The sequence below is a fragment of the Elgaria multicarinata genome, chromosome 3, assembly GCF_023053635.1.
Source record: "Elgaria multicarinata webbii isolate HBS135686 ecotype San Diego chromosome 3, rElgMul1.1.pri, whole genome shotgun sequence".
Lineage (NCBI taxonomy): Eukaryota > Metazoa > Chordata > Lepidosauria > Squamata > Anguidae > Elgaria > Elgaria multicarinata.
Window position 1 is genome coordinate 111,054,649 of NC_086173.1, and position 15,452 is coordinate 111,070,100.

At 42.6% G+C, this 15,452-nt stretch overlaps 2 protein-coding genes across 2 annotated transcripts in view; both read right to left on the minus strand.

The window, feature by feature from the left end:
- Window positions 1–1,239: 1,239 nt before the first annotated feature.
- On the minus strand, window positions 1,240–10,768 carry LOC134395443 (tripartite motif-containing protein 54-like). The gene is made up of 4 exons (XM_063121606.1): window positions 10,595–10,768; window positions 7,158–7,316; window positions 5,835–6,005; window positions 1,240–1,890 (listed from the first exon to the last, which is right to left on the minus strand). Exons 1-4 carry the CDS (start codon window positions 10,766–10,768, stop codon window positions 1,240–1,242), a joined length of 1,155 nt encoding a protein of 384 aa, XP_062977676.1.
- Window positions 10,769–13,554: 2,786 nt separating this feature from the next.
- PTPDC1 (protein tyrosine phosphatase domain containing 1) overlaps window positions 13,555–15,452 on the minus strand; it is a 39,961-nt gene continuing 38,063 nt past the window's right edge. Inside the window, exon 10 of the mRNA XM_063123384.1 lies at window positions 13,555–13,952. Coding sequence (XP_062979454.1) covers window positions 13,836–13,952 — 117 coding nt within the window. The 3' untranslated portion in view covers window positions 13,555–13,835. The remainder of the gene's footprint in view (window positions 13,953–15,452) is intronic.

Consider the following 15,452-nt stretch of genomic DNA (forward strand, 5'->3'; position numbering starts at 1 on the left):
TTCTTAATTCTAGATGTATGTCTTCCTTGAGCCATTACACAAATGACACATCAGGGTAGTTTTTAGCATTGTGTGGAAATGGCCTACAAGAATATGTTAACTGGATTGTGATTGGATGAATTGATTTGTCAAAATCAGTTTCCCAGAACTATAGTACAAGCTTCAAGTTTGTGAGCCTGACTATCCGAGTTTCATATAATGCTTAAGGTTCCCCAATCCTGTTCTAATCTAGGGCTGTGCACTGACCCCCTGATTCGCCTCAGAAGCCGTTTCGGATCCCCAGCCCTGATTTGCCTTGGGGGTGCTTCGGGGGTTGCCCGATTCGCCTCAGTGCCAAAGCCGAGGTGAGAGTCACCATCCAAGGCGACTCAGACTTTTCTGGGTGCCGGTTGCGCAGCCGGTACCCAGAAACTTGAAGTCCCTGGGTGCCAGCTGAGCAGCCGGCACCCAGAAAAGCCTCTCTAACCCCACTCTTCCCGCTTACCTTCTTCACCTTCCTCCTCGTCGCTCCTGCCGGCTTCCAGTGCTGGGTGTTAGTAGAACCAGGCCACATGCGATTTTAAGATATTGCGGGGGCTCTGGTGATTAGTACCTCTATGGCCACCACGATATCTTAAAATCGCAAGCGGCCTGGTTCTACTGACAACCGGCACCAGAAGCCAGCAGGAACGACGAGGTGGCGATGGCAGCAGGTAATGAGGACCACCTAGTGCCTCTCCAAAGTGGCCTGACGTGCCCCGAAGCTTCAGAGGCAATCGGCTTCGGGGTGCCTCAGGCTGAGCCGGAACCAAGGCGAGGTGGGCTTAATCAGCCCCCCTCGCCTCAAATTCAGGGCCTCAGCCTGAGGTGGTGCACAGCCCTATTCTAAACAATGTAAGCTTGAGTTGCAGAGGAATACAGTTTCAGAAAATCTCCCCATAAACAGTGAGCCCAAACAATAACAAAACTATAAAAGGACAATAACGATCCCATATTCATTTTTTGGTGTTGCAGAATCCTTCTCTTTAATTTCTACCACAACTTTCCCTATGTTATTGTCCTCTCTTTTGTCTTTTTCATTAGTGCTGTCTTTCAAATAATTTTGTACCCTGTGAGGTGATAATTAATTAACAAGGACTGGCACGGTATGTGTCAAATGCCATATCATATGGTTGCATTTATAAATATTTTATTTGATAATAGTGAACACCTGTTACAAGGACATTTATTTTGGTTTTGATTTAGTTTCTCATGCGTAAACTATACTATGGCTTGCCTTGATGCTGAGTCTGCTTCCACTGAGATGTCCATCCTGCTTGGTGTATTATTGCCATCACTATGGGAGACTTTTTGAATCGGATCTTGCTTTATTTCATTTGATTTCTGAAAAAAGTCCAGTACTTTTTGGCAGAAAGGTTCATTAGGAATTCCACCAGAAAAAGAAAATGCAGGGCATTCTGGCCTGAAAACTTCAGGGAGCTCATTGGAACTTGCAAGTATTTCATCAGAATTAGAGGAGATATAATTGTTAATATGGATGCCTTTAATCAAGTCTTTAAAATATTGCCCAACTGAAATATGATAATCTTTTGTTTCTTGGTGTAAGGAATTTCCATCCATAAGTTTCTCTACCTTGCTTCTGAATAGTTTATCCTCTTGAAGAAAATGCACTGAATTTGAATGCTGTTCCAAAAGTGTTTTCATTTGGTGATAAAGGTGTCTAGGGACTTGAAGCTCACTTGCCGCTAGCTGCAGCTTTTCTACTTTTGTAGAATAGTCTTTGCCTAATTTTGCTTTTAGTTCAGCCATTCTCCATCTGATCCCTTTCAGTAAGCTAGCACCAACAGCTTCAATCATAACCCTGACATCAGCAATGGTATATGTAAGTTCATTGATTTTGGTTTCAATTTCCTGTTGAAGTGAGACACAGAATTTCTTTGTAATGTCCAGAACGCTATTTGGAACAATGTAAACATTCTAAAAAAAATTTCGTGTATTCTAAACTTTCAGCTTTGCTATTCAAAGCAATTACTGGTAAATAATTTTGAACACCAGCTATGTTGCAAAGGCAGCTCTGATCATTAAAGATATAATGGCTGGATTTGCACCTAATGCTAACTATTGCTATGGGTTGTTGAATTCTGGGTTGTTAACTTGTGCAAACCCAGCCATGGTAATAAGCCATTGTTTATTAACCATGAACAACCCAGAAACGCAACAGATGTCTTGTTTTTGGGTTGTGAAACTGTGGGTGTTTCATGTATTGTTTTGCCAGGCTATAGAGGCAGTGGGCAAAAGAAACAACCACCCTACATGCCAGTACTATAGCACCACAAAGGCATTTAGGATAAAGGAAGGCAACGGATGAAGGAGGAAGGAAACATACAGCCCAGGAATTCAGAAAAAACACTGGAGTTTGTTCAGTCCTCTGCCTGACATACCCTGCATAGGGCAACAAAGTAAATAAACTATGGATTGGTGTTATACGCGAATCAGGTCATAATAATCTTTTTGAGGGGTAAGAATCTATGGCCTGGTTCACTCGTAACAACAATCCAGAGTATGAGCCAGAGAGCTTCGGCTATTGGGCGGTATAAAAATGTAATAAATAGATAAATAAATATTAATTGACAGCCTATCATGCATGAACTTATAACATCATGGGTTATACGAGAGTTGTTTAACCCTCAAGTAACCTCTGCCATCCGAATTCAGTTAAAATGACAAGCCATGGTAATGCCTGGCCAGGAATTAACATATTCATAATGGTGGACAGCATACACTGTAGCTCCTCGTGGGTAAATTAACTCATGATGGGCTGTTGTGTCATCTGAACCAGGTCTGTGGATTGTCATTGAAACTAGGCATGTGCTCCGCTCCGATTAGAAGCGCAGAAGCAGGAGCAAATTGGCCTGCTCCGCCTTGCCAAGAGGCAGAGTAGAAGCGGACCGCGGACCCCTAGAAGCAAGGCGAAGAGAAGCGCCCATTTTTCGGAGCTCCTCTTTCAGGCGGACCGCTCCGATCGCCATTTTGAAACATTTCGCCCATAGGATTGCATTGCGGAAAAGAATCGCAGATAACTGGGTTGTTTTTGAAGCTATCGTTCTGAAAATTCTTGTGCTCAGAGAGTCGTGGATGGGGGTCATTTTGAGACTACTCTCACCTCTGTGTGGTGCGGGTCGCGCGCTAGAATTTGTTAAAAAACCGGCGGGAAAAATACCTTTTTCGAAGGGCTGAGGGGCAGAGTCAACTCCCGGTCATGATCACATGATCCCAAAGTTGGAGGAGGAAATAGGCAAAACGGGTAACTTGGGATTCTGGGAAACTTCTCTTTCTTAATCTGAATGGACTTTTCCCAGTGTTTTTTAAAACAGTAGCCCCACCAAATGCACAAACACAACCTGAAATCATATACTAAGCCAATAATAAGAGAGCACTGCTACCCACCCTAACTTTGGGGAACAACTGAAAAGATGTGGTGCAAGGGGATGAGCTCCCCTAGGGCATCCCATGTGGATGTGCCCCCACTCTCTCCTGTACTTGGAAGGCCATCAGAGCCAAAGAGAGTAACCCGGTGGAGCAATGCCTATCATGAGTTGAAGTGAGCGGTCTACTTCTCTTAGTGGTGGAGCAATGCCTATCATGAGTTGAAGTGAGCGGTCTACTTCTCTTAGTGGTGGAGCAATGCCTATCATGAGTTGAAGTGAGTGTTTACTCCTCAGAGCTGTTGGTGAAGCAATGGCTTTCATGAATTGAACTGGCAGCTGCTTCCCCCTCCCCTGGGCAAGTCCCCCTATTGCTGGTAAAAGACAGATATAGCCTTTTTTTATAAGTTCTTCTTGTTGTTTATTCAGCAACACTGCTGCTTTTAATTCCACCCCTCCTTTGTTTATTTATTTATTCCATTTTATATGCATTACTGGCTTATCCTTGGCTCACTTCCTTATGCCCCCAGAAATGTCTGCTGCCTGCCTGCCTTCCCTCCCTCCTCCCCTGCCCACCTCGCAGGGATGTTGTGTGTGTCTGGCTTTGACTCAGGGGAGAAGTCCTTCCTGCGCTCACTTGGAGTTTTAGAAGTTCCAAATCCATTTTTCAAGTGTGGAAGAAGATTCATTTAGGTTGATCTCTACTCCCCAATTCATGGCATGTTGGGATTTCCTTTGAAATTTATACCCACATTGAGATGTCTGCAGGTTTAAGCCCCGCCAAAAATCAGGGGATAATGGGACTGCCTTGAGTCTTGGCGTGCGTGTATCCCTGGATAAGCTTTCATGGTGGTGAGTTTGAGGTTTCTAACGTGCAAATTGACGGAGCTATGGAAAGGGGTGTGAATGGGGTGTTGGATTTTCCTAAATTCCCCAAAAATCAGGGGATGATGGGACTGCCTTGAGTCTCGGCATGCGTATGTATCCCTGGATAAGCTTTCATGGTGGTGAGTTTGAGGTTTCTAACGTGCAAATTGACGGAGCTATGGAAAGGGGTGTGAATGGGGTGCCCAATTTTCATAAATTCCCCAAAAATCAGGGGATGATGGGATTGCCTTGAAACTTGGCATGCGTGTGTATACCCCCATGAGGTGTCATGATGCCAAACTTGAGGTTTCTAACTTTCACAGAAAAAGTTGTATACTTTTTTAGCTTAATGCAAGCCTATGTGGGGGGGGAAATGGAGCTCTGATCCGGATCCGGAGCTCCGAGCGGAGCGGAGTGGACATAGGCGGAGCGGGGGCAGGGCGGAGCGGGCCGATCCGCAAATCGCGGATCTGGAAGAGAAGCGGAGCGGGGGGGTCCGTGCACACCCCTAATTGAAACATGAGTTGTCTTTACATGCAAACCCTACACTATAGGTTAACTACAATCAACCCAGGAAGAGAACCCATAGTTTGTTGTTTTCATGATTAACAACCCATAGTTAAACAGTAGTGCAGGGCTCGCATGTAATGACAACCCATAATTTAACAACAACCCATATTCTGGGTTATTGTTATGTGCGAATTTATTGTTTGCAATCTTGGTGATTGGCAGCCTCCAAACTCGGAGATGTTGGATCAACCAATGCAGGGTGAGAGGAGCAGCAGAGGTGATTCCCCCCCACCCCCCATCCTCCTGTCTTGCAGGTTTCACTAGGAGCTTTTTAGCCTGTCTAACGAGGAAGCTTCAGAAGGACAGAGGGGAAGAAGGCTGGAAGAATCTCAGAATAACACCTATCTCGTCCAGGGACCATAGGATGGCTCTCTCTAGCACTCTATATTCATGCAGTTCTGCTACTGAAAAGGCAACATTTTGTTATGTAAGGAAATTATCACAAGTTAGAGTGATATGGAATTAGTACTCTGAGCACATAGAAATGATGTATGGCATGGGGCTGACAAGAGAAGTGTCATCAGTATCAGCTCTATTTCTCCTTTTTATTGGAGTCAGGTGAGGTGCTGGAAGTTCTGGATAGAGGTCAGTAATGGATTGGATATGAACTATGGGGGCGAATGTAGATGTGCCTTGAGGGCTTTGCTATAAGGGTTGTCATGAAAACAAGGATTTCAAAAGGGATGGGTGCATGAGCTGTACATTCTCCAGGAATCTCTGCTCAAATTTTACTCTGTTCTTTTAAAATGGCTGTGACAGTTTCCCCTGCCATACTAAAATTAATTTACCAGCCTGAACCCTCTAAAGAGAAACAGTTCAGAAACATCAAATGTGTGGAAAAGAACAGGAGCATACTAAGACTGAACAACCTATTACTCAGAGTAAAGCCATCAAATCCTTAATCTCTTATTGATAATGTACAGAACCAAATAGAAGTTTATGTTTTTGTTAATGCATGTAGGGTAAAAAAAAATCAAGTTTCTTGTACTGTACCTTCCTTGCTTGTTCAGCATGTTCAGATTGTCGGAACATCCAATCTAAATCTTGGGTGAATCTCTTTTTCCTCTCTACATAAACTTCGGATATTTTTGCTACATTGTGGGTCTCATGGTCTCCAAAGAGTTTGCAGATTGCACAAATCGGTTTATCATCAGTTAGACACACCTGAGTGAAAATGGCACGTCATTGCCTGATAGAGCAATAATTTCACAGCACTACCTCAGTGTCTATAACATTGCCTTAAAGAGCTAGGAGTTCTTTTAGCTAAGGATCATTTAAGACAAGAATGGGGAAACTTTTTCTTACGGAGAACCATCAGTCAGGGACTGCAACCAATGGTGGGTAAAGCCAGAGCTGATTGTGGGTTTAGTTTACAGGTTCTTTCTTTTGTTATACTACCCTATTCCTTCTCTACTTTTTGCACAAATGCACACATATGTACACACACACGAGGAGTGAAAAAGGAAGTGGTTCCCAGAGGTATGGTTCAAAGAGCAAAGGTAGGCCTGCATTGTCCAGAGAGTTAGATGATGCCCAGGGCCACAGAGTCTCCAGCCCAGATTTAGGACAGTTAAAATTGTCAGATCTCCCCCCCCCCCACTGTACCTTAACTAGCACCATTTTGGTATCCGTATCACAGCTAATGAATGGAGGAGGGTTTTAAATGGTCCAATGTGTACTCCATGGCTGGAGATGGGAACACATACACTTCAAAGAACTAACTAAAATACATTTTCCACTGAATGGGTTCCTAAATTATTGGGCTTGCCACAAGGGAAGGGAGTGGATACTGCTGGCACTTGCTACATTTTTTTATTATTATTTTAAAAAGGGGCTAGGTAAAGAGCTTATCTTCTGCTAGGATGCTATGAGGAATACTTGGCCTTTAAAACGATAGCAAAATCTATGCAAAAGGTAATAAAATTGTGTGGTCATAGCAGCAAGGAGTTGTATCACAAGCAGTGTCCAATAGGTGCAGTATGACACTTTGAGAACTTTGCAACATCACTTGATGAAGCAGTGACTACATTTAGCCGCGCAAATGCAATAGACCCACAGCATAAGCACTTCCTTGAAGGATAATGGTGGATGCTGCTGCATAGGGGGCACTTTCCCATCCCCATGCATTTGACGTAATGTTCTAACAAGCCTAGATTAGAGAACCATGTTATAAACTTTCATTAGATTGAACCACAATAGATGGAGAGGGTGGGGAGCCCTAGAATTCAGACCAAAGCTGCCTTTTAATCACGTAAATACTACATAGTTAAATTAGCGTTTTACTAACTAGATAGAAAAAAATTAATGGAGTTATACCAAATTCATACTTTCCCCATGTTCTTCACATATTTGAGACAACTGATTTTGTTCTTTGGCATGCAGATTTTCAAGTTCATACTTAAATTTTTCCAGGATACTCTCCACCAGAATATTTCTTGGCAATCCAATTATTCCTCTTCCTCTCAAGTGTATGATCTAAAAGTGAGATAAATTCATTATATACATTCTCATGGGCACCTTCATTGGTGCCTCCAAGGCCTCCTGCTCCATTTTTTTATTTTTAAAAATAAACCAGGCACAGCCATGCATGAAGTGCTGGCCTTTAGCTGCTCACCATCTTTATTTCCCAAAATGTCCCGTGGCCCCATGTTGCCCCAGAGGCATTCTTAGGAAATGAAAGTGGCAGGCAGCAGGGAGTTGGCTGGCAGAGGGTAAATGAGTGGACTGAATTAATTGAACAGGAATTGGTTTGGATAATGAATTTAGTTTAAATTGATTTCAGGGGCCTATTTTGATAATGCCAACACTTTCGCACAATATTGGGGACCCCTTGGAACACTGCTTCTAAGGTGTTACAAGGGACACTATTCTTCCATATCCAAATTCTCTATTCGCATGCTCTAAAAGTCAATGATGCAGCTACGTGGTACACACAGCAGTTTTTTTTGAATATATGTTATCTTTCAGGGATGCGACTTGTCAGCTAAAGGCCTGCTGTGATGATTTTGTGAGGCACTTTGAGGATAAAATCATTGGCTTCATGCCAACTTGATTGCAATATCTAATTCACTATCTGGTTCAGCTGTATGGGACTGGTTTCACTTTTTGAGGCTTGAGGATGTAGACAAGACACTTATAACATTTTGGCCTGCAACCTCCTCTCTTGATGCTTGCCCATCCTGGCTTATTTGAGTTAGCAGGAAGAGGTTGGCTGGGTGGATCCAGGAAGTGGTGAATACATCTCTGCATGCCTCCGCTCCCGAAAAAGCTCTCCCTGGCTCTAGTTGGTTTATAGCAACTAGTGCCCAGTTTCTAATATCTCTTTTCTGGGCAAGGGGTTTGAGAAGTTGGTGGCTGGGCAATTGCAGATGTTCTTGGAAGAAACGGATTATCTTGATCCATTTTAGTCTGGGTTCAGGCCCGGTTTTGGTCACCTGGATGGATGACCTGTTGTGGGAGAGAGAGGGAGTGGGACACTATTGATCCTGCTTGATCTTTCAGCAGCTTTTTATACCATTGACCACGGTATTGTTTTGGATCATCTCCATGAGTTGGGAATTGGAAGCACTGTGCTACAGTGGTTCTGCTACTACTTTCAGAGACAATCCTGGAAAGTAGCATTGGAGGACTGTGCCTTGGCTCACCGGCAATTCTGAGTGCCACCTTATTCCCCATGCTATTTAACAACATCCATATAAAGCCGTTAGGGGACATCATTATGAGTCTTGGGACAAGGTCTCATCAGTATGCTGATGATACTCAGCTCTATTTCTCTGTAACATCTGAATAAAGAGAGGTCATATATGTTTTGAACTGATGCCTGGATGCAATAATGGGTTGGTTGAGGGGCAGCAAACAGGCTGAGTCCTGACAAGACAAAGACTCTATGAGTGGGTGGTTCACAGGTACAGGAATTGGGGAAAGCCTGTTCTAGATGGGGTTGCACTCCCTCAGAAAGACATAGTTTGACATTAGAGGCCCAAATGGCTTCGGTGGCGAGGCACACCTATTACCAACTCAGGTTGGTATATCAGCTGTGTCCTTTCCTTGATAGGGATAGCCTTGATAATCTCACATTTAGATTACTGTATGCATTTTATTGGGGCTACCCTTGTGCTTGGTTCAGAAGCTGCAGTTGGTGTAGAATATGGCAGCCAGGATGCTGCAAGGAGTGCCTGGCTGTTCACATAGTATACCGGAGTTAAGGCAACTGCACTAGTTACCTATTAGCTACTGAGCCATGCACAAGGTCTTGCTGTTAGCATATAAAACCCTGAACAGCTTGGGACCAGACTACCTGGCAGATCGCCTCCCCGATACAGACCTATGTGATTATTAACAACAACATTGGAAGAGATCTTGCTGATGGCACCATGACCTGCAGACTGCCATCTCACAGTAACAAGGAAGCAGGCCTTCTCCATGGTGGGCGCCCCTGGTATTCAGGAGGCACCAAATGTATCATGCTTGAGGCACCAGTTTAAGACTAATTCCTTTACCCATGCCTTCCCTGAGTGAATGTGCTGCCAAGCCTATTTGTAATTATGGTGTTTTAATTGATTTTAATGTTTTATATTAATATTTTATGTACTTTTAATGTATATTATAATGTATTTTGTGAACCACTTAGAGATATTTTAAGATGTTCAGTGGTATATAAATCTATTTTTCAATAATAATAATTGAACATAGCGTAAGTACCATGCTGAATAAGACCAAAGGCTAGTCTAACATTCTGTTCACACTGTGGCCAACCAGCTGCCTATAGGAAGCCCTCAAGCACGACATAAATGCAACTGCTATCCATTACAATACCAAGATCTCTTTCTTGGTCAGTCACTGCCAGCTCACATCCCATTAACTTCATTTGCCATTTTAATGCCCATTCTCTCAATTTGGAGAGATCCTTTTGGAGCTCTTCACAATCTCTTTTGTTTTAGCCCCCCTAAAAAATGTGGTTCCATCAGTAAACTTGACCACCTCACTGTTCTCTTAATTCCAGATCATTTATGAGCTAATTAAGAAGCAGGTCCCAGTACAGACTGTCCTGCTGATTACGTCTCTCTATTGAGAGATTTAATCATTTATTCCTACTCTGCTTTTTGTTCTTTAATGTTACTGATCCATAAGAGGATTTTCATCTTACTCCATAACAGCTAAGATTGCTGAGGAGCCTTTGATGAGAGACTTTGGAAGCTGGTTTCGATTGTTCCTAGAATATCAATTTGTAAGATTGCTCCTTCAAAGGGACTCTTCCTTTTGAAATGTTAAGTTCATTAATTTAAAAATATCACGGCACCTTTAACAACACATTATCTTCTCACATGGCATTTTTACAAATGAACAAACTGAAATTGCAGAACTTTGTGTTTATGTGCAGTGGAAAATCCACTTGTGCTGTACATTCATCATACAAGATTATCTATATGTTGGTTACATAGGGAGTTTGGGGTTTCGTGTAATTAATGATTTGGATCTGTGTCTGTCTTCAAAGTCATGTTTGAAAATTCTTATAAGGTCTTCAAAACTAGTTATTATAGTAAGAATGTTTACATCCCAGAGTGCATGTTTGCTTCTTTGCATGACCTGTAGGCTCAGGACTGTGGCTTTCCAATCAGAAATGCCTTGATGTAATTGCCCATTCAGTGGTATAAAAATTAGTTCCTGAAGCTAATCACTGAGTAACATTTGAGCTAGCCTTTTGGGAACAATCATGATTACGAATATAAAGAAAACTTTGTAACTCTACTTACTTTTCTGCACATAGGGCAGGAGAACTGCCCATTAACATGACTACAATTTTGACGAATAAGGATCTTTTCCAAGCATTTCTTGCAGAAGTTGTGAGTGCAAGGCAAGACCAGCACTGGGGGAGTAAATAACTCTAAACACACTGGGCACGAAAGCACTTGTCCCAAAGCCTCCATAGCATTGCTGCACCCAAAAGGATGAAAACCAATCCTATCTTTTTTTTCTAGTGGCATTCACACTTACATTCTAGAATGGCACAGAATGGCTTCCAAGAGGTTGTCACAGTAGCTCCATAGCAACAAAGGCAACAGTTTCATCCTCAACTCTTGCAGAAGTAGGATCTCATGAATTCTGAACTAAAATTCAAATTCAGTACCCAACACTTATTTGGAAAATTAAAGGCACTATATAATAATTTAGTTATATAATGACAAATGTAGACAATGGGTTGGAACCAAACTTACTCATATTTAAGTCCCATTGATTTTAATGGGTCTACTCAAAATATGATGGTGCAATCAGTAAGATTGGAATCCTATTGATTGCACCCTTAATGATCAGAAGCTCCCAAACTCAGAGTCTTCTGATCATCCAAAGCAGGACTGGAGGAGTGGCCTTCTATTGACTACATTTCAGATTGGGGAGAGGAGGTTGGCAGAGGCTCAGAATAGTTCATATCCTGGCCTCTCTGGTTTCCTCTGCTCCCCTTTAAAATCTTCCTTTCCCCCCACTCTGAGGTTACTTTTCCAACCTTGGAGGACAGCTAATATGGTTCTTTCCATGCTGGTGTGAGGGGGAAGGGGCTTGGATCTCCGACTCTCCCTTCCAAGGTCAGAGTGGGTAATCCCCAGTATCCTATGGCTCCTCAGACAATGTCTAGGGGCCATTGAATTACTCTTTTATGGTAAGCACCAGGAGTAGAGCCTTGTAGTGCAGATTTTTTTGGACAGGCTTCAAGTAGCTCACCCGTGGGCTCTACTCAAACTGATTTCAGATGATTTTGTGGCAGTTCTAATATATTTATATTCCACTTTCCTCTCCTGAAGTCTGGCTCCAATTTTTTTGGGGGGTGGGGTCCACTGGGCAGACTGTTGTCAGTGCTCTTCCCAGAATTGACTGACCCAATACCAATGCCCACCAATACACCCTCCCTTCGCAACAACAGTGCTCCTGCAGCTGCCAAATGTGGCCTCCCCCTCATGTTCTAATAGGCTCACCTGGTAACACTGTTTTGAAGCGGTTATGTAGGTCCCACTTTAGCACTGCAGTGGCCAATTGAGCCCGCAGCTACTCAGTTACTTCCCATTGCAGTGCATCCAGTAAGTGCAAGGGGAGTGAATGCGAGGGGAGATAGGCAGTAGCTGGTGGGGGAGGGGGCAGGCAAGGCATCAGCCCTAGGCCATGTAGTCTCCAGCAAATACCCAGTATGTCAGGTGGTGATGCTGGGTCTCCCTCACCCTGCCCCATGTTGCCTTCACAATGATCCTGTGAGGTAGGTTAGACTGAAAGAGAGTGACTGTCCTAAGGTTGTTCAATGAGCTGAGTGGGGCGGTTTAATTTGCTAAAAGCCAGATCAAGTCCCTTTATGATCTCCAAGTCTCACGGTTGTCTCAGATGTTACTGCTAGTGATACCAGAAACTTCTTGGAAGGATGTCTGCAGAGGGAGGTTCCATCATGTCACTGCCATGGGTCCTGCTGTGAGTCTTTCCTCTGGGAAGATGCTATACTATGGATGGACAAAGCATTTGGCACAGAAGGTCTCTTGGAAACATGTTATGAGACAGAAGACCACTGCTATTTTCATGAGCATAGAGACTGGGCCTGGTCTCAAGTCAGTATAAATTTTTCCACTGATATCTTTTGTACACATTCTACTACAACTGTAACCAAATGGCACTTTTCAGAATGACTTCAACCAATTAACTGGGATAGGATGAAATTGGATTGCAGAAGTAAAACATATGGGAAAACAGCAATTAGAACACCTAAAGCATGAACATCTTATTCTGCTTCATCTTAATGTGATTTATCTTTTGGAATATTCCAGTTTAAAGGCTCCAAACAATCCCAGGTCAAGTCATACCCCTCCCCTCCCTGGCCAATAACTTGGGTAGGAAATAAGATAGTGTTTCTTTTTATTCATGTTCTGGTCTCCAAGACATAATACAGGTTTCATACTTTGGTTTCTCAACATGCATGAAAGTTTTAACTTACAGCAGGGGTGGGCAACTTCCAGAGGTCCAGGAACTGTTTTTGCCCCCTGGACCCTTGCTGTAGTCTGCAAGATGCTCCCCCCAAAGGGTCAAAATTGCTGGTCTACCACTGAATTTCAGTGGCAAACTACTCACTTGGGGTACCAGGGGCTGCATGTTGCTTACCCCTGATTTACTGTGCTAAAAAAGGGTCAAAATCCTCAATTTTCTAATGAGGGCTAGTCATTGTTCACCTCTGTGCTATAAATTATATTTCCCCCTACAATTCTGATTTGGCATCATAGTCCGTTTATGATTCCCAAGGAAAGCCATGCAGTTGTGCAACAGTCATTAATATCAGTCAATGTTTACTCACCACTAAGTAAAACATAATACCATTGATTTTATCATCATCATGTATACTTAAGAGTGCTAATACAGACATTTAACTGAATAAACCATTGCATAACATGGCACTGAATTTATGGCAACAGCTCAATATGAAAAACAGTGGGTTGGATCCAGCTTTTATTCTCCCTGCAGACGCAGTGGTGGTCTGCTCAGAATGCTCCTACAGGTGGAAGCGACGGGAGGTGATCTGTGCTGAATTCCTCCTCCCTCTTCAGCCCTGAGCAACCCCAACGCCCAGAGCAGATTGGTAGGATGGGCATGGGGAGTGGAGGGTGGTGGTGGGATCAACAAAGATTACCTCTCCCCTTCTGCCAGCTGGATTCCTCTGTGGGGTGAGAAGCCTCCTGCAGACAGAACCTGAATCCAATCCATAGCTTATTAACGAGAAACTTTCTAAATAAATAATTTATTTATAACAATGCAGTCAAAACAAGATGCCACGGTACGAACACAGAATGGGAAGTCATTCAATATCAACTCATACGTATGTAGATAAAATAACTTGTAGTTATTTAATATCCAACATTAATGGAAATTTAGTTAACACAAACCAAGGGATTCAAAATAGCTAGTAAATGAAAGTTAAATGAATGGTAGTTTTGGATGGCTACAGGGAACTATAGCTTAGAATTGTAAACATCATAAGAGCGTTTCTTTTCCTTCATTGGAGTATTGTCTTTGGTGTTCCAGTATCTGTTTGAAAACATTCTTCAGAGTGCTGTAAACAAATGATCCACCTTCAGAATCAGAACTCATCTGCTGAAAACAAATTTAAAGTTGCCTTATTAAATGTATAATACATAAATGTTAGGCTTTATCAAAGTAAAATAAAAGTAGAAGTCAAATTCATATGTGAGATATTTCAGATGGTCTAGTATATATTATGTGAATTTTTTTAAAAAAAATTTACCACTTTACAGTTTGGCTTACAAAGACAAAGGCTTACAAAAATTGAGTATTAAGTGCTAAATGTAAAACTTTGCTTCTGAATCAGCTGTTCAAAGCTATTTTAAACTGTGAGTCACATTTCCTTCTCTTCAAATTGTTTCAGATATTCCAGCTATATTAAAGCAAATGTTTAGAATTACAATTTACATTTTTTCTCACAGCCAGATAAAAGGAGTTGGTTTTTGTGCAGAGTGGAAATGTGTATGTGGAACAACTATTCTATAAACCTACACTGAATGCTCATGTGAAGGAAAAGGAAAAATTAAAACCTTTGCCTTGAGCTGTCTGGGTAAACTGACCAACAAACAGTGAAGAATAACTGATGTTCATTTGCATATTGAGTCACATGCACATCTTTCCAATGCAATGCCTTCATCAGCATCCTTACGCAGGACAACAAATATGGATGGGCTTTCCCAAACCAAGGCTAGACTTAGCTGACCTCAGACCCAACCACTGAGGACTGTTGTCATGGGTACAAGCTTCCTGTGAAAGTCTGCCAGAGCAAAGAATTGGACCTTCTAGACACTCTAAGCCAGGGGTCTCCAACATTTTTGGGCCCAGGGAATGTTTGGCATTTTGAAAAAGTGCCCTGGATAACACCACAAATTAACTTGTGTAGGGAGGTGGGAGATCAATCAAAAAATGTTGGAAGCATCTCTCCAACTTATCTGCATTTGTGCATATGCATGAATGTGCACTCTGTGTGGCTTCTGTCTCTGGTTCATCTTCTTTCTCTCTTCCTCCTCTTCCTCCTTTCCTTTCCTCTGGCTTCTCTTTTCTCTCTCTCTCTCTCTCTCTCTGACTCCTCTTTAACTCACCTACTCATTAAAATAGTGATTCGTCCATTGGTTTCAATAGGGTGAGGGGAAAAACCCTACCAAAAAACAGCTGGAAGGAGTCAAGGGTCACCCACACACACACTAAGGACCCTGTTGCTTCAAGGGTTCTAGGTGGGGTTTGGACTTCACCCCTTCTCCAGCTATTTTTCCGCATTTCCTTCCCTATTAAAAGAATGGACAAATTGCTCCATTCACTTGCAGAGGGTGAAATAGCTTTGTGGGAGCAATGACACCAGTGGGCACTGTGTTGGAGACTTCTGCAAAAAGTTCTGGTATACAGAGAGCATAGAAATAATCACCAGCCAGTGCAAGCACAGGGTTTTCCAGGCTGAGCACAGAACTCTCCACAAAAGTTTATACATTCTTATGGCTCAGGTAGATTTCAGGTGTTCCCTGCAAACTTATAGCCCCATTAACACAGGCACCTACATATGGCAAGGGGCTAATATCTTAACTGTGGTTAAAG

What these genes read in the sequence shown, in the direction of transcription:
- LOC134395443 (XM_063121606.1), bottom strand. Translation starts at nt 10,768, where the DNA reads ATGGAGGCTTTGGGACAAGTGCTTTCGTGCCCAGTGTGTTTAGAGTTA. An exon ending in CCTGCCCTATGTGCAGAAAA is followed by an intron (nt 7,317 to 10,594) that starts GTAAGTAGAGTT and finishes TCTCACTTTTAG; the next exon opens with ATCATACACTTGAGAGGAAG. An exon ending in ATGGGGAAAGTATGAATTTG is followed by an intron (nt 6,006 to 7,157) that starts GTATAACTCCAT and finishes ATTTTCACTCAG; the next exon opens with GTGTGTCTAACTGATGATAA.